Source organism: Hypanus sabinus, chromosome 16 (genome assembly GCF_030144855.1).
Source record: "Hypanus sabinus isolate sHypSab1 chromosome 16, sHypSab1.hap1, whole genome shotgun sequence".
In the NCBI taxonomy this organism is placed as follows: domain Eukaryota; kingdom Metazoa; phylum Chordata; class Chondrichthyes; order Myliobatiformes; family Dasyatidae; genus Hypanus; species Hypanus sabinus.
The window spans coordinates 75,264,017-75,283,297 of record NC_082721.1 but is presented as its reverse complement, the minus strand read 5'-3'; the positions used below and the strand labels follow the sequence as shown (position 1 = coordinate 75,283,297).

Here is a 19,281-nt window from a genome sequence, read left to right as displayed (position 1 = left end):
CAATTCTTTGAGGAAATACAAGCAGGTAGACAAAGGAAATGCAGTAGACATGGTGTAATTGGATTTTTAGAAGGCCTTTGACAAGATGCCACACATGAGGCTGCTTAGTAAGATAAGAGCCCATGGAATTACAGGGAAGTTACCAACATGGGTGAAGCATCGGCTGGTCGGCAGAAAACAAGGAGCGGGAATAAAGGGACCCAATTTTGGTGGCTGTCAGTTCCCAGTGGGCTTCCACAAGGGTCGATGTTTGGACAACTGCTTTTTCCGATGCGTGGCAATGATTTGGACTACATTATTAATGAATTTGTGGCTACATTTGCCGCTGATAAGAAGATAAGTGGAGGAGTGGGCTGTGGTGAGAACACTGACAGCCCACAGAGAGACTTAGATAATTTAGAGGAAGGGGCCAAAAAGTGTCAAATTAAATACAATATTGGAAAGTGTATGGTCATGCACTTTGGTGGAAGAAATAAACAGACAGACTATTACTTAAATGGAGAGAGAATTCAAAATACAGAGATGCGAAGGGATTTCAGAGTCCTTGTGCAAAATATCCTAAATGTTAACCTCTAGGTTGAATCAGTGGTGAAGAAAATGAATGCAATCACGGAATTCTTTTCTAGAGGTATAGAATATAAGAGCAGGGATGATGAGCTGAGCCTCTATAGGGCATTTATCCCTGACCTCCAGGCCGCGAAGCATGTAGGAGTAACGCGGTAGCTGGAAAGCACCCAGCACATCTTTAAGAAAGAAAGCCAAAACTATCAAGCTAATTATTTAGGTACTGCCCGGCACCTAAATGTCAGCCCAGATCAGAGGCGATTGCTCGATTAGCTTGATTATTTCGGCATTTTTTCTTTAACATGTGCTGGATGGGTTCCGCCTACTGCACCCCGGTATGGGTCTGCAGCCCAGAGGTTGTGGACCACAGCTATAGGGCACTCGTGAGACCACACTTGGAGTATTGTGTGCAGTTTCGGGCTCCTTATTTCAGAATGGATATACAGACATTGGAGAGGGTTCAGAGAAGATTCACAAGAATAATTCCAGGAATGAAAAGTTTACCATTTGAGAAGCGTTTGGCAGCTTTGGGCTGCATTCCCTGGTATTCAGGGGAATGAGAGGGGATCTCATATAAACACTCCGAATGTTAAAAGACCTGAAAAGATTGGATATGGCAAAGTTATTTCCCATTGTAGAGGCATCTAGGACAATAAGGCACCAGTTCAGGATTCAGGGACGTCCATTTAGAACTGAGTTGCGGCGAAATCACTTCAGTCAGATGGTGGTATCTATGGAATGTGTTGCGACAATCGACTGTGGAGACCAAGTCATTGGGTGTATTTAAGACAGGCATCGATAGTTTCTTGGTTATTCAGGGCATCAAAGGGAATAGGATGAAGGTAGGGGAGTTGCAATGACTGGATGAATTGGATCAGCCAATGATTGAATGACGGAGGGCCGAATGCCCTACTTAAGCACTATCTTATGCCCTATCGTATGGTCTAACGTATCTAACATTGATGTGTAGATAGGCTATCACAGCAGAAGACCACAAAGATACACTCAGTGGCTACTTTATCTGGTGCAGCTGCGGCGTAATAAACTGACGACTGGCTCTATGTCAGCAAGAGAGGGAAATATATAAAACAAAGGTGTCCGAGAAAGGGAAAAGGGGGACGGATTTAAAACTGTGAGCTGGGGCAGAGTTCAACATTATTAACACTACACAAAATTCTGTAATAAAGGGGGATAATAGCATACTTCAGTAGACCGCGGGTGAAGGTTTTTCACCCTGTAAGGTAAAAATGTACTCACTTAACATTGGATGAATAATCAGTGCCATCTACCCAGTGCCAAATCCCTTCTTGGACGATGTCATTGAGTCCAATCCAATAGTTATTATTCACATTCTGTCGAATACGTTCCTGCAAATACAAAGCAATATTTTCACATGACTAGATTTGCCGGTGCTCCTGGTATGACTAATTCAATTGCTCAGAGTCATTGATCCAATCGGGATTCACACACAAAGGTTTCTCTGTTGGACAAATGCCTTGTTAAAGCACAGGATTTTGTGTTCCGTTAATGTAAATAAAAACAGCAATTGATATAAATGGTTCCTAGGCTCTGGCATCCTCCTACCAATCAGACACGGGTCAATGTGTGAACCAGTTCGCTCCTGATTTTTTCATTTCTGTTTAGGAAGAACTCTCATGTGATCTTAGTCCATTACAGCATGCTGGGTAATAACAAACGGATACAGGGATAGACAAGCATTTTCATATTTACCCAAGACTGCTTTCATCCTCAAATTGGCCCTGGTGCGAGGCAGTATGAGTTCAAACCAATAACTTTCTTGTTTTGTCTGTTCTTCAGCCCTTGTCCAATCTACACGTTATTGCACTGAGAGATCAGATTAAAACTTTCGTTTCTCTTGTAGATAATCAAACACAAATGGTTCAGGGGGATGTAAGATATCAGCTGGGTGGGGCTGATATCTTACATCAATTTCATGATATATGATGAGGCACATAAGTGAATACCTATCCCGAAATCCAGCTCTTACCTCAGTCCCATGAGAACATTCTGATGCGAAAGCTAAGAGCAACTAATGATCATTTGCTCAGGAAGAATACACTCTGTGTGGTTCTACAAATTTCTGCCGCAGCTAGCTGATCCAAGTTTTGAGACATTGTTGTGAACATTGTGATCATTGTCTTCAAGTGTGTGCAAGACTGTCGGATTATGCCCGGTGATAAATCATTATCCTTGAATGAAATTTGACGGATTCATTCCTGTATTGATCATGATTATTAGGATTATCACTGAGTAGGGATAGATGATTGGGGAGTTACGACATTCGTTACTACGTACAGGCCTACTTTGCCCCTCTCTGTGCGGATAGAATTTGGAGGTATCCTCTCCTGACCCCTGCCTACCAGGCTGAATGGCCGATTTGGAATACTTGTAGCATCAGACTACAGTTGAAGAGTGGGACTGGGGTGGTACGGGTAGGCGGATATCGTAAAGGATGGGAAATAGACAATGCGATATAGCAGACAGTGAGATTTTCTTCATTTTTCTGGGACATGGAAGACGTGATTAAGGGGAAATTAATACTATAGGTATGGGCTTTGGCGAGGAATTTCGCTGAGCTCCAGCTTTGGCTTGTCAACTCCCCCAAAACAGATGAACCACAGAACAATGCCCAATGTATGTCTCCAAGCAAACTTCAGCTTTGCTTTTGCAATCTTCATTCTCGTAGGTTTAAAACGAAAATTTGATGATGCATATTTGCCAAAGAACATCCAGATTGCAGAGAGTCTCTTTCCTCTGCAACATTCAAGCAATATTCCCCTCATTCACTGTAATATCGGAAAGAATCTCGTGTGTTCGGGGATGCTTTGCTTGTGCAGATTAAAGTTACTATCACGTCTGTTCTCATTTCCACGTCACGAAATCAATCGAAGATTCTGCTGTTCAGCTCATGGTTCTCTGCTCACTGTAGTGTTTCGGATGTCATTCACACACCCACAGATTTACTTACAGGAAATGGTATCTGCTTTTCCTTTGGCCTGCAGGAGCAAGACTTAGGGTGGGTAGTGTAAGAGGGAAGTGGGTCATGTGCGGAGATTTTCTTGCGGATATTCGCAGTAAATATAAGAAACACTATCAAATCAATGAAAGACTGCCCACAACAGACCGGATGAATAATCAATATGCAAAAGACAACAAGATGTGCAAATATAAAAACAGAAAAATAGTATTATTATTGTTGTTATATTTTTCTCAGCTCCCGTTTGTAAAACGTCGGGTACAGTCGTAGCCAAGCACGCCCATGTGGCAATTGCTAGGATCTCTTGGACTATCCTAGTGTTGTTTAGTTTTGTGGCTTTCTGAAGATTTACTTAGATATTACAGTGTAGTTCTAATTATTTAGTCCTATTGTGCGATGAGCTTGGGATGATACCAGTTGTGTATATTACTATTGGGACAATGTATACCGTGTTTATGTTCCAAAGTCTCTCAGTCCCTTCTTTTAATTCTGCATATTTCTGGTGCATTCAGTTAATGATTTCTGTATGCAATGTGCACTTGCAATGGCTATGTCTATTAGAGAAGTTGTTCTTGCTTGTTGATCCGTGTTATTAAATCCAGACGGATATCGTGGATTGTCTCATTTATAATAACGGATCAGTCATAATATACAAACGCTTGTAATTTGTGGTATTCTGACTCTAAAACTGGATCTGGGGTGTATGTATAGTAATGTGTGATTACTTTTATGAGTTTGTATTTTGAAGCAAGGTTTTGATAAATGATGTTTGCCACTTGATTGTGCCTGTGTAAGTAACCAAATTGTGTTGAACCGCTATGGGATTCTGTAATGGGCTGGGTTGTTTCTAATATTTCTTGGCAATTGCTACAGCTATCATCTTGAATTTATTGGACTGTGTGCGTGTGTGTGTGTGTGTGTGTGGTGTGTGTTAACCACCAGGCTCTGTAGTGCCACAAGAAACCATTTGCTTTGGGTAGAAGTATCCAACTGTAAGCCAAAGATTTGACACTTACTTATCGATTCAGGTTGTGATGACTTATTGGGGACTTTTCTACCTTCGTTGTTTCATCAGAAGTCAGGTATAATATCTGATGAGAAAGATTTGTCTCCGTCTAGGAACGAGTTTCTAGCAGAGCAGAGCCGAGACACTAAAATGGTCATCTAGTTTTGAATAAAACTGCAAACATCATTTTGAAACTATTTTTCTGGCCTCGTCTGAGGAAAGATGTTGTGACCTTTTGTTGAACTTGTCACGCTTGTCAAATTGTGGGTAAACCTAATCAAGTCACACCAGTAGCCCCACTGCAGTCTCCACTGGCATTTGGTGAATCCTTTTCTAAAGTTATTGCGGATTGTGTTGGCCCATTGACAAAGATAAAGCTGGCCGTCAATATTTGCTAAACATTATGTGTACCACATCTAGATTTCCCAAAGCAATACCTTTCGGAAAAATCAAGGCTAAAACTCTGGCAAAGGATCTTATAAAGTTTTTCAGTTTTTTTGTTTGCCGAAGGAAATACAGTCTGATCAAGGAAGTAATTGTACATCTGGATTATTTTAGCAGGTAGTTTATGAACTGGGAGCCAATCAAATTACGTCATCTGCCTATTATGCAGAATCACAAGGAGCTTTAGAAAGATTCTATTCTACCCTCAAAACAATGATTAGGACATACTGTGTTGAAAATGAGAAGGATTGTGATGAAGGAATTCATTTGTTTTTATTCGCAGCACATGATTCTTTACAGGAATCCCCGGGCTTTATTCCATTCGAACTTGTATTTGGTCATAGGGTTTGAGGACCTTTGACCCTGTTAAAGGGACAGTGGGTTATTGAGGTTATCAGTTTGTTGGATTATGTTTTGAAATTAAAGGATAGATTACACAAAGTCTGTAGCCTAGCCTGACAAAAATTAAAGGTTTCTCAAGACAAAATGAAGCTTTGGTTTGATAAGAAGTTTCGCAAAAAGAATTTCCAAGTGGGAGATAAGGTATTGGTGTTATTTCCAATACTGACAAACCTATTCCAGGCAATTTTCAACAGACCGTATGAAATAGTCTCTCAAATTAATGATGTAAGTTGTCAAAACACCTGATTGACGAAAGTCAACACAGGTGGTAGCTATATATATGTTGAAGCCATATTTTGGCGAGCAGGCACCATCTGTGAGTTTTGTTGTCAAAACAAATGAGTCTGGCAACCCTGGGAACGAATTAATTGATTCATCTGAGGTTTTTTTTCTAAATCAAATATAGTCCCGGTAAGACTAAATAAATGACTATTCGAGAAAACATTGATTAGAAGTTGGCTCATTTTCAGCCACAGCAATGACAACAAATGAAGGTATTAATTTTGAAGTTTAAAGACTTACTTCCTGATATTCAAAGGAGAACCAGAATCGCATCACATGATGTCGATGCTAAGTCCATCAAACAACACACATTTCGCATAAAAGTAGAAAAATGTAAACTGGCTGAACAGGAAGTTGACTATATGTTAGAAAATGGCAGTATTAGGTCTCCAACATCAGATTGTGGCTCATCTTGTGTTATGGTACCTAAAGATGGTAGTATTAGGATTTGCACTGACTATAGAAAGGTGAATGCTGTAACGAAAACAGATGTTTATCCCATCCCTAGGGTGGATGATTGCATAGATAAGGTTGAAAAAGCTAAGTTTCTTACAAAGCTCGATCTATTGAAAGGGTGTTGGTGCGGTACTTTGACAAATAGAGTTAGAGACATTTCAGCGTTTGTAACACCTTCAGGGTTGTATGAATGCAATGTTATGCCATTTGGGATGGAAAATGCTCCAGAAATGTTCTAGAGAATGATGAATGCTGTAATTCGAGGGTGATAACACACAGATGCCTATAACTGATGATTTAGTTACAGGAAATAACAGGTGGGAAGGCCACATATCTGCAGTAGAAAAGCTGTTTGACAGGCTTCCAAAAGCCAACCTTACAGTTAACTTAGATAAGAGTGAATTTGGCCATGCCACTGTGACATTTCTTGGTTATGTGGTAGGTAAACGTTAGTCAAGTCCTATTCAGGCAAAAGTTCAGGCAATTTCTGAAGCTCCCATTCCAACTGGTAAAACAAGCTCTTAGGAGGTATTTAGGAATGGTTGGATATTATGGTAAGTTCTATAAGAAATTTGCTGATATTGCTCTTCCTTTGACTAACCTCCTGAAGAAGGGTGAAAAGTTTATTTGAGTCATTTGATCAATTGAAAGCCATTTTATGTCACCAAACTGTGCTCAGGGCACCTGACTTTCCAAAGCCATTTTCTATAGCTGTGGATGCCAGTGATGAAGCTGAAGTAGCAGTATTATTACAAAAGGATGATGATGATGTTAAACATTCTGTGGCTTACTTTGCATGAAATCCAATGAGTACCAAATAAATTATTCCACCACAGAAAAAGAGTTGTTGTCACTTATTCTAGCATTGCAGCATTTTCACGAGTATGTTTGCCCAACTCAGAAACCAGTTGTGGCTTATGCAGGTAATAATCTGTTGGTGTTTTTGAGTAAGGTAAAGGACAAAAACAGAAGATTGTCAAACTGGAATCTGGTTTTGAAAGAATATGATCTTATGATAACTCGCATTAAAGGCAAGGACAATATAATTGCTGATTGTCTTTCTAGATGTGAAGCTTGCAATTTATTTTTAATGGTGGAGTAGAATCTGGTATTTGTATATGCTTCTGCAATATGTTAAATGATAACCATATATGTATTGTTTCACATACTGTAGTTTTCAGTTAAAATTTTGCTCTTATAGATCAAAAGTTTCCTTTTTGAGGGTAACTGTTATGAACTCGCAGATATCGTTTACTGTGGATTGTCACTTTAAGTGCGCCTAATTAAGGAGGGGCTATGACATCAGTCACACGTTTCCGCTGTCTCTACAGATTAAAATACAGAGACACACACATGGAGAGGGAGAGGGAGAGAGGGAGAGAGAGGGGGAGAGGGGGAGAGGGGGAGAGGGGAAGAGGGAGAAAGGGAGAGACAGCTACTCTTGCAGTCTTCGCAAGTCTTGGAACTACAAACCGCCGGGGCAACTTTGCTTCAGTGTGGGTGTCTGTCACTTCGTATAATCCATAGAAGTGGATTTTGGGATATCCTGTGGGACCACTGATGTGCTAACACTTGCCTGGGTATGTTGTGTGGTAATCACTAGAAGACGGTATCTCTATGACAGGTCACTTTCGGTGATAATTTGTATGTGGATTTGGAACGACACATCAGAAATGACCTACGGTGACTGTTATCTCATTTTACCAGCGTGGAACCCGTGGGATACTTCGTACTTAACTTTTCTCTACGGTTCACGTTGGATTACAAATACAGTGGCTTGCAAAAGTTTGGGCACCTCTGGTCAAAATTTGCGTTACTGTGAATGCATAAGTGAGCAGAAGGTGAACTGATATGCAAAAGAGGTAAAGTTAAAGATGAAACATTCTTTTCAACATTTTAGCAAGATTAGTGTATTATATTTATTTTGTACAATTTTAGAGTAAAAAAAAAAGGAAAGGAGCACCATGCAGAAGTTTTCGCAACCCAAGAGATTTGAGCTCTCAGATAACTCTTCCAAGGTCTCAGAACTTACTTAGCTTGTTAGGGCTATGGCTTATTGACATTCATCTTTAGGAAAGGCAAGGTAATGCACATTTCAAAGCTTAATAATACACTGACTCTTCAAGCCTTGTCCCAGCAATAAGCAGCAATGAGCTCCTCTAATCAGCTACCTAGTACTCTGAAAATTAAAATAAATGATGCCCACAATGCAGGAGAAGGCTATAAGAAGATAGCAAAGCGTTTTCAGGTAGCCGTTTCGTCAGTTTGTAATGTAATTAAAAAAATGAGTTAACCGGGATGGTGGCGGCCAACTTGAGGTCTGGAAGACCAAAAAAACCGTTCGAGAGAACTGCACGTAGAATTGCTAGAAAAGCAAATCAAATCCCCTGTTTCACTGCAAAAAGACCTTCAGGAAGATTTAGCAGACTCTGCACTGGTGGTGTACTGCTCTATTGTGCAACAACAACTGCACAAACATAACCTTCATGGAAGAGTCATCAGAAGAAAACGTTTCCTGCGTCCAAACCACAAAATTCAGTGACATATGTTCATATGTTTGCAAAGAAACATCTAAACAGGCCTGATGAATTTTGGAAGCAAGTCCTATGGACTGCTGAAGTCAAAATAGAACTTTGTGGCCGCAATAAGCAAAGATATGTTTGGAGAAAAAGGGTACAGAATTTCATGAAAAGAACACCTCTCCAACTGTTAAGCACGGGGGTGGATTGTTCATGCCTTGGCTCTGTGTTGCAGCCAGTGGCAAGGGGAACATTTGACTGGTAGAGGGAAGAATGAATTCAATTAAATACCAGCAAATTCTGGAAGCAAAAATCACACCGTCTGTGAAAAAGCTGAAGATGAAAAGAGCATTGTGACTCTCTTGGCGGCGCTGGGTGGAGTAGATCATATTTTGGCTCTGCTCCGGTCATTTTTCAATTTCCTTATCACTTTATTATTATATATATATATATATATATATATATATATATATATATATATATATATCAAAGTGTCTTTAACACCGTCATATGTTTGAATTCTAAATTTTAATCGACGGAAATACCTTCCAGAGTAAGAGAGGCATTAACCGAAGGCAAGGAAACCAGTAATGGAAACGGGAAGAAAGAGGGTGTTTTCGAATAATCTTAACAGTCTCCACTCACTTTGCAGGCTATCTCGAATTTGCTGGATGAAAAACTCGACAAGAGATACACTGCTTTGGAAGTAATGTTGAAGGAGAGTGAAGGTAAACTGATAGCACTTTTTTATAAACAGCAACGTCAAATTTCAGAGCTTACTGAAGCAGGAAAACAGAGAGATTCTAGACTGAATTCTTTGGAAAAGAAATTGAAAGAAAAAAAAAGAAATTAAATTCGACTACTCATTCATTGAAGCAGTATAAAGCCAAAATTATTGATTTGGAGAGTCGTAGTCACAGACAGAATTTACAAATAATAGGACTCAGTGAAGACGTTGAGAGCAGGGACCTTACTGAATTCTTTTCTCAATCCTTAATCGAAGTCCTTGGCTTGGAGGCCTGCTCTTCTCCTTTGTTACTTGACTGTATGCTTCAGGCATTAAGACCAAAACCGCCGAAAGAGTTAAAACCAAGGCCTGTGATTCTTCGATTTCACTATGTGACTACAAAGGAGCACTTAATTTGAATTGCTCGTCGGAACAGTTATTAGTGAACATCAAAATCTTAAGTTTTATCTGGTTGAAATTTATTGTCCTGAGGTAATGCAAGAAAGACTGTGTTTTAAGTCTGTGATGTCAGAATTATATCAAAGGAATTTCTGACCGGCTCAGCTATACCTCGCTCGCTTTAGTGTTCTTTTATCTAATAAGTCGTTTAAATGGTTTAAATCCGTGGATGACGCAGAACAATTTCTCGAGGAACATTGTTTGAGTTCGGATGTTTAAAAAAATTACCGTTCCTTTATGCTTGTATACACTAGGTTTATTAGTTAATGACCAGCTTATAGCTTCGGACATTTTAAGTTCGTAGAGCTTTGCGCTTGGGCTGATTCTTCTGGTACTTTGTTTTGGCTTACGGAGGTTTACTATGTTTCTACGTTAACGTTCCCTTCCTTTTCCTTTATTATTTTACTTTTTTAATTTTTAATTGTTCATTTTAGAAAATTATGAAGACTCTGACTTGATGATAATTTGTTTTTTCTTTAAATAGTATTAAGATTGTATTCTGCTTCATTTTTTAAGAGCTTGTATTTCAAAATGGTTTGCAAAGGGTTTTTTTTTACTTAACTTGTGTTTGGCATTCCTTGCGCATTGTTTTGACTATGTTTTGGGTGTTTTAAGAAAATTTGTTTTTAAATTTGGAGACTTGCCGTCAAGAGAGACGGGGGTTGGTAGGTTCTTAGATAGTTCTATGGCTGCCTACTGGCCAGGTATCGGGGCTTCGTGGAGGGGGGGGGGAGCGATTTTAGTTCAGTATTTTTCAATTGGACTGATTTGAAATGACACAAATGTCTGTATTGTCGTAACTTCCGGTTCCTCTTTAAACGTTTTCCCTCTCCTGATTCATGAGTTTCCTATGCAATATGGTAAAACCTTTACATACCATAAGGTTTGTTTAAGGAAAATGGATAATATTATTAACATTGTTTTATAGAACACGAATGGTTTGAATCATCCAATTAAATGGAAGAAGATTTTAAAAGTTTTTCATAGATTGAATGCTCAGATTATTTTTGCACAGGAGTCTGATGTGAGAAAGGAGTATAATCAGTGTTTTTCAAGTTTTGGAAAGCCCACTGCTTCATTCAAACTCATCGAACTAAAATGAAAGGCTTTTCCATTTTTGTAGACCCTTCGATCTCATTGGTTCATCATGTTACAATCTCAGACCCATATGGTAGATTTCTATTAATTACTGGTTTGCCTTATCACTAAGAAGTTGTTTTGTTTTATGTTTGTGCACCAAATACTGACTATCCTGAATTCTTTAAGCATTTATTTGTATCTCTTCCCAATTTAAATGAATATATGTTAATAATGGACGAAGATTTTAATTGTTGTCTGAATCCTAAAATGGATAGGTCTGCGCCCAACCAGGTACTTCCAAATGAATCTGCTACTTTAATTAATTTTGTTTCTAGTTGATGGAGGATTTTTTGAAATTTGGAGGTTTTATACCCTAATGATAATGAGATCTCTTTCTTTACTCATATATATCATAATTACTCTAGAATCGATTGCTTTGTTTTTGATTCTCGTTTAGTTTTGCCTTTCACTGCCTGTGAGTATGATGAAATCTCCATTTCTGATCATGCGCCTTTAGAATTATCAGTTAAATTCAGTGATGTAACTTTTAGTACTGGACAATGGTGGTTCAACTCTATCTTGCTTCAGTATTGAAATTTTTTTCGTTTCATTAAAGAGCAGATTGCATTTTTCTTTTCATCTAACTCAACGGATGAAATTTCCAGTGGAATATTATGGAATACCTTTAAAGTATATATCAGTGGGCAACTTATTTCATACTCTGCTGGATTGGATAAAAAATAATAGTGAAAAACAAACATTGGTTGATAAGATTTAAAAATTGATAAAAAAATATTCCATTGCTCCCTGTTTGGAGCTTTGTAATGAGAGAGTTGAACTTCAGATGGAACATAGTTTGTTATTAACATCCCCGATTGAAAGTCAATTGCTTAAAAGTAAGAGTCATTTTATGGAAATGCTGATAAATCGGGTAAATTATTGGCTAAGCAATTGAAAGCTGCTTTGGCGAAACGTCAGATTAATAATGTTCATAGATGGGATGGTATTTTGACGGTTGACCATAGTGAAATTAATAAATCTTTTCAAGAATGTTATACCAATTTATATCAATCAGAAGTTGCTGATGATCCTACCATAATGCATGATTTTTTAAGGAAACTAAATATTCCAAAATTACCAGCTGATGAACGTTTAGCACTAGATGCACACATTACTGAAGAAGAAATAAAGAAAGCAATTTTTTGGACGATCTCTCGTAAAGTACCTGGCCTGGAAGGGTATACAGCCAAATTTTTAAAACATTTTTCAGATTTGATTTCTCCCTGCTTATATAGAATTTTTAAAGATGCTTTTTTTTGTAGGTAAATTAACACAATCCTTTTATGAAACCTCTATTTCTCTAATTCCTAAATAAGACAAAGATGTCACTGAGTGTGCATTATACAGACCTATATCTTTGTTGAATGTGGATTCTAAAATCCTTTCCAAAATATTAGCAATTGGATTAGTGAAGGTATAACCACAAATTTTCTCCGAGTATCAGACTGGATTTATTAAAAATCGTTGTTCATATTTTAATGTTAGGGGTTTAATGAACATTGGATATAGTACTTCACTACTTCATCTACTGTTATTTCGCTTGACGCTGAGAAGGCATTTGACAGAGTTGAATGGGAATATTTATTTAATATACCTGAGGCATTTAATTTTAGCCCAAAATTTATATCTTGGATTCAATTGATATATCATACACCTTTGGCTGCTGTAATTACCAATAATTAGAGATCCCCCTTTATAGGCTTTTCCGAGGTACTAGACACGGCTGTTCTTTAAGCCCTTTACTATTTCATATTGCCCTGGAGCCCTTGCCTGTCGCTTTTCGTGACTCACCCAATATATTTAGTATTATTTGTGGGAGTGGGACGCATAAAGTATCGCTATATGCAGATAATCTGTTACTATATACCTCCGACCCAGAGAAATCCATTCCTGCATTAATAACACTACTTACTCAGTTTACTAGTTTTTCTGGTTATAAATTGACTCTTAATAAGAGTGTGCTTTTCCCGTCAAATATGCAAGTTCTAATTTATAGACAATCAGAATTTAGATTAGCTACTGATTATTTTATTTATTTAGGTGTTAAAATTACTGAGCAGCATAAGGATCTATTTAATTTTTTTTACCCTTAATTGATCATTAATCAACTATTACCTAAGTTCTCCCCAATGTCCTTATCTTTGATTGGTAGAATTAATGCTATTAAGATGACTATTTTACCTAAATTATTGTATCTATTTCAGGCGGTATCTTTTTTATCCCTAAATCTTTTTTTGATTGTATTGATTCTAAAATTTCTTCATATATATATGGCGGAATAGAAATGCCAGGTTAAGTAGGAAATATCTACAGAAATCAAAAAAGGAAGGTGGTCTGGCTTTGTCGAAAATTAGATTTTATTATTGAGCAATTAAGTTTCAATATATAACGTTTTGGACACAAGAGCTGGATGAAACTCAATGTCCACAATGTATGAACCTCGAGCAGGGGTCTGTACTGGCTTCTATTTTACGGGCTGTGCTTCCCTTTGGCCTTACTAATTTGAATAAACAAATGATAAATCCAAACATTAAATATACAGTACAAATATGGATTCAATTTCGTAAAGTTTTTGGATTGAATAGATTTATCCTGTCAAGTTCTATTATATCTAATTTTTTCTTTCAACCATCTAGAATAGATCAGGCTTTTCTTTTATGGAAAACAAAGGGAATAACATGTTTTTGTGATTTATTCATGGATAATGGTTTCATTTCTTTTGAACAGTTGTCTTATAAATACAAAGTACAATTTGCCTAGATCATTCATTTTCAGATATTTACAGATTAGAAATTCTTTGTATGCCACTTTAGTTACCTTTCCAATTTCACATCAAATTGAATTTCCAGAAAGAAATTAAGGTTAAATCCGTTTCAGAAGAGTTTAATAGCATGCATTTAAGATTTAATTATGCAAATACACTAGTTACTTCTGATAAAAATAAGAATGAGTGGGGAAGAAAACTATAAATATCCTTATCCACAGATAAATGGGAGAAAATTCTTCAACTAGTTAATATTTAATCAATGTGTACCAGGCATGCTTTGATACAATTTAAAGTGGTTCATAGGGCTCATATGTCCAAGGATAAGTTAGCTCCTTTTTATTGTCATATAAATCCTGTTTGTGATAGATATAATTCTGAAGTAGCTTCCTTGTCACACATTTTCTGGTCTTCTCCTTTGGAAAGTATATTGGAAAGTTTTTTTGATATTATTTCAATAGCTTTGCGTGTTGATTTATAACCTCATCTTATTACTGCAATTTTGGACTACCAATCATAGACTCCAGTTATTTAAACTCATCAGCTTGTCGTTTAATTGCATTTGCTACTTTAATAGCCAGAAGATCCATTTTACTTAAATGGAAAAAATTCCAATCCCACTACCACATTTCAGTGGTTTTCCCAGACGATAGCATATTTAATTTTGGAAAACATCAGGAGGTGTACTAATGACCCTTCGGTTAAATTTGAGGAAACCTGGAGGCCATTTAGTCAATATTTTCATATGATTTAAGTTGACCCTTTGTGAATCCTTTTTTGAGTATTTTTTTGCTCAGGTATAGAGGAACGGAGTTAATGACAAATTATAATTTTAGATGATGAAATATGGCAGCCCAATCTTTGTTTGTTATTTGTTTTTTTTTAGTTTAGGTTTTTTTCTCTCTTCATAAAATATCTTTTTCATGGTTAGTAACTAAGATATTGGGAGGTTAAGCTACATTTGTTACTTGGAATCTGTGTTTGTATATGTTAACCATTATTAATGTAATCCCGATCTCTTTGTATCATTATTATTATTGTTATGTTTGCTAATTTGAAACTTAATAAAAAGATGGAAATAAAAGGGGATGACTTCTGCAACAGGATAATGATCCTAAACACACTTCAACCTCCACAATGATCTACTGCAAAAGGCACAAGCTGTAGGTTTTGCCATGGTCCTCACAGTCCCCCAAACTAAACATCTTCGAAAATCTGTGGATATACATCAAAAGAGCAGTGCATGAAAAACGGCTCAAGAATCTCTCAGAACTAGAAGCCATCTGCAAGGAGGAAAGGTCGAAAATCCCCCAAACAAGAATTGAAAGAATCTTAGCTGTCTGCGGAAAGAGTTTACAAGCTGCAATACTTGCCACAGGGGGTGTTACTGACCATGCAAGTGTAAGATGGAAATTTGAAAAAAAGTAATCTTGCTTAAAATATTAAAGAAATGTGCCATCTTTACCTTTATGCCTTTTGGCAATCAGGTCATCTTTTACTCACTTAGCTATTCACAGTAACAAAAATTTTTACCTGGGGTGCCCAAACTTTTGCATGCCACTATATGTCTCCCCCATCATTTATTCTGTGGATTACTGAACTTACATACTTTACCATCTCAAGACTCCAAACCTTGTTTCCCCAAGCTCAATACGTATATATACTCACATATATACACATTATTCTGTAAACTTTTGCTTACCTTGGTTAAGTTACTATATAAGCAGATACTAATAAAGATAGTGATTTTAAAATCAAACCCAGACTACATGTGTAACCTATTGCTGCTGGTTCATTTCTAAAACGTTACAGTTCATAACCCAGTGAACTCAATATTCAGAGGTCATAACATAAAAATGAATAGCAACATGTTTAAATAAGAAGGTAAAAATAAGTGGAAAAGAGCTGTCATTGATCTGCAGCAAAGGTTTATCGAGATAGTGACTAGCAACAGCCCAGCACTTAGTAATTTATGGCTTCTCTCTGCTTTTGTAACTCAAAGCCATCACGAAGCAATGAGCAATCTGAAGATGCTGGTCAGCTTGACTGTTCAAAAAGAAAAATCTCCTACCTGTTCTTCGGCATTGTTAATAACAACAAGATGGCCATCTAACGATGCACACTGTCTCTGGGCCTCACCCCAGGTTTTAGTACTTGAGGAAAAATGGTAACAGCTTTCCCTGAACCGAGTCCATTCTGTGGGACATCGCAGCCGATCTGTGAAGAAATTGAAGTACTATTAACGTCTGAGGCAGTGTCCTTCTTTGAATGGACATATTTCAGAGATACTTGAATGCAGACCATAAGGGGGAAATCCCTGAATGGATGATGCCTCAAAGAGGTGGCTTTCATCATTAAATACCCCCATCACCCAGAACATTCCCACTTCTAATTGTTACGATCAAGGAAGAGGAACAGTAGCCTGAAGGCAAACACTCAACGTTTTAGGAACAGTTTGTTCCCCTCCGCCATTATAGACAAACAACCTACGAGCAGTCACTTAGCAATTCTCCCCTGAATTTTTGCACTACTTATTTAATTTATTGTAATATATACTTCATGTTATAATTTTTCATTTTATTACCATATGTTGCACTGAACCACTACCATAAAAAACAAATGTCATCATTTGTGTCATTAATATAAAACCAGATTCTGATTCTGATATTATACATGGATGGACATCTTTCAGGGATACTCGGTTGTGGAGTGAAAGGACGACATCCCTGAATGGATGATGTCTCTGAAAGGCGGCATCCATCATTAAGGACCATAAATCACCCACAACATGTCCTCTACTCTTTGCTACCATCGAAGATAAGGAGCAGGAGCCTGACGACACAAGGTACTTGGAACAGTTTTGTGCCTTCGGCCGTCATATTTCTGAACAGAAAATGAATGCACGAAGACTTCAACAGGAACCCCATCTCTTTTGCACTATTATATATGTGTGTGTGTGTGTGTGTGTGTGTGTGTTTAATATAGTGCTACATTAAAACAAACAAATTACATGGCACTTGCCATTTTTGAATATCGGGTGGTATTGGACTAGGGTGCTGTCATCTAAATCTCCCAGTATAATTGCCTTAGGGGTTAATCCAGCGGAGTTGTTTCGGCAAAGGAGTTTGAAGCCCAAGTGATTTTTTCGAAATGGACATTGGAGCTAGTGGTTACAGGAAAGTGTCGGAGTGTATGGATGTAGATTGGGAGTCGGAAGGGAAGAGAAATACGGATGAACAGGAAACTTTGGAGCAGAAGAGGGTTAGAGTATGATGTTTGTGATATAGGTAGGGGTAGCTGAAGCAATTTTAGCAAACAACGCCGCTCCGCACTTGATCAACATTCATGTAGTTTCAAGCTTAAAAACTGGAAATATATTACTAGCTGATAAATATTAACTTACTATTACTCCATTGCAAAATATCATCCTGAAGTTTGGTGATGGAACTGCCGGTCTTCGTGAACTTCTCTGCAACTGAATGAGGACAGCACATCAGATTCTACTGTTTTCGTTCCCATCCATCCCAAGTCTGTGTCTTAAAGAACGACGAAAATCGTCGGCAATATCATTGATAATAAAATAACAGGTAAAACTACGTTGCGCACGGTTGTATCAGGTATTGATTCAGTCAGCGAGAAAGACAGTCAGACGCATTGAACTCTTTCGTATTCAAAAGAAAGTGGAGACATAAACCACTACTGCAATAGATACGTGTTTCCGTGGCAACCACACAACATACTGGAGGACCACGTCTGCTCAGCATTATCTGTGAAAAGGAATTAACAGCGAACTTTTCAGACCGAGACGCTTCATCAAGACTAGAATAAACACCGTGAAGTCACAGAAGAAGGTGCAGAGAGAGAATAACGATGTACCAGGTGGCAGGTGATGGGGAAACCAGGGGATTGGGAGGGGTGAGTAAAACACTGGGAAGTTTATTGATGAAAGAGATAAAGGGCAAGAGGAGGGGCAGTCTCATCGGAGAGGGGCATAGAAGAAACAGTCTATAAAAGAAACAGAAGAAAGAGGGGCACCAGAAGGTGGTGATGGAGTGGTAAGGAAAAGGTGAAGCAAGTGAATCAAGAATGGGGAATGATGAAGTGGGTGGGGGTGCAATTGCCGGATGTTCAAGAAATTGATTTTCATGCCATCAGGTTGGAGGGTACACAGAAGGAACACACGGTGTTGTTCCTACATCCTGAGAGTGGCCGCAAAATGGAAGGAGAGGAGGCCATGGACTGTCATGTCTGAGTGGGAATTGGAGTGAGAGTTAAAATGGGTGAATACAGAGAGATTCGACTTTTTCTGGTGGACTGAGCAAAGGTGCTTGGTGAAGTGGTCTGCCAAACCATGCCGGGCTATACCAACGTACAGGCGTCCGCAGCGGGAGCACCTGATCAAGCAGATGACCGCAATAGATTCACAGCTGAAGTGTCACATCACCTGGAACGGCTGCTTGCAGTCCGGAATGGTAGTGTGAAAAGAGGTGTAAAGGCAGTTGTGACACTTGTTCCGGTTGGAAGGGTAAGTTCCAGGAGGGGGATAAGTCGAGAAAGATGAGTGAGCAATGGAGTCGCTTAGGGGCAATTCCTCATGAGAATGGACAGTAGGCTGGGTGGTGTCAGGGAAGGATGTGCTTGGTGGTGGGATCCCGTACGAGATTCAGTAGTTACAGAGAATTATGTGCAGGACGTGGAGACTAATGGGGTGGTAGGTGAGGACACGAGGAACCCTCTCCCTGGTGGGTTGGCGGGAGGATGGGCTGAGACAGATGTGCACGAAATGGAAGAAATGCGGGTAAGGGCAGTGTTGATGGTGGATGAAGGAAAGCCTGATAATTCGCGGCGAAACTTCCCAACGTTGCTGACTCGCAGGAGGTGCACACGTGGGATATGACTGAGAACCAATTGCGGGCAACATTGTCACACAAAGAGTTCAAAGTAACGTCCTGAATAGGGCTGGGGCAAGGGAACAGCTATTTCGATCGGGTGGATGGGGTTCATTGAGGTGGGACGTGACAGAGTAAAGATTGTAGTGCAACTGACACTTTAGAATTATCTCTCTTTTCTTCCATTATCCACAGGTGAACACAATGTCCTCCATATTAGAAATCAGTTCGAGCCCGAACTTACGGCGGAACTTGGGAAAACAAATGCAGGATGTGAACCATCTGTATGTACAGCAATTCAGCAAATTGTAGTCTTACACTCACCATTACTCTTCCACTGAGAAAGCTCATTCTTCACACTAGCGATTGACGTTGCTGTATCTGAAATGGAAAATAAATGTTCACCTGCACATAGTCATCTAGTCCTAAAGGGAAATGGTCTGCTATCCAAAATATTTCTTCATCATTATTAGGCAGTAGGACATTTGTAACAACAGGCATCTTGCAGGGGAAGCAAATTGCAAGAATTGGACAACTCGTGGTTGCCTACAAAACATTGTTCACAGTATTATAGGTAATATGATAGTAATTGAAACGGATGGCCAGTTGTTTCTGGACGCTATTGTTCGGA

At 38.5% G+C, this 19,281-nt stretch overlaps 1 protein-coding gene across 1 annotated transcript in view; it reads right to left on the bottom strand.

Annotated features, from left to right (window-relative positions):
* Positions 1-19,281, bottom strand: part of LOC132405920 (CD209 antigen-like protein C) — a 41,419-nt gene that overhangs the window by 8,187 nt on the left and 13,951 nt on the right. The window contains exons 4-7 of the mRNA XM_059990900.1: positions 18,975-19,031; positions 17,165-17,236; positions 15,833-15,978; positions 1,822-1,931 (exon numbers count right to left, since the gene is read on the bottom strand). Coding sequence (XP_059846883.1) covers positions 1,822-1,931; positions 15,833-15,978; positions 17,165-17,236; positions 18,975-19,031 — 385 coding nt within the window. The remainder of the gene's footprint in view (positions 1-1,821; positions 1,932-15,832; positions 15,979-17,164; positions 17,237-18,974; positions 19,032-19,281) is intronic.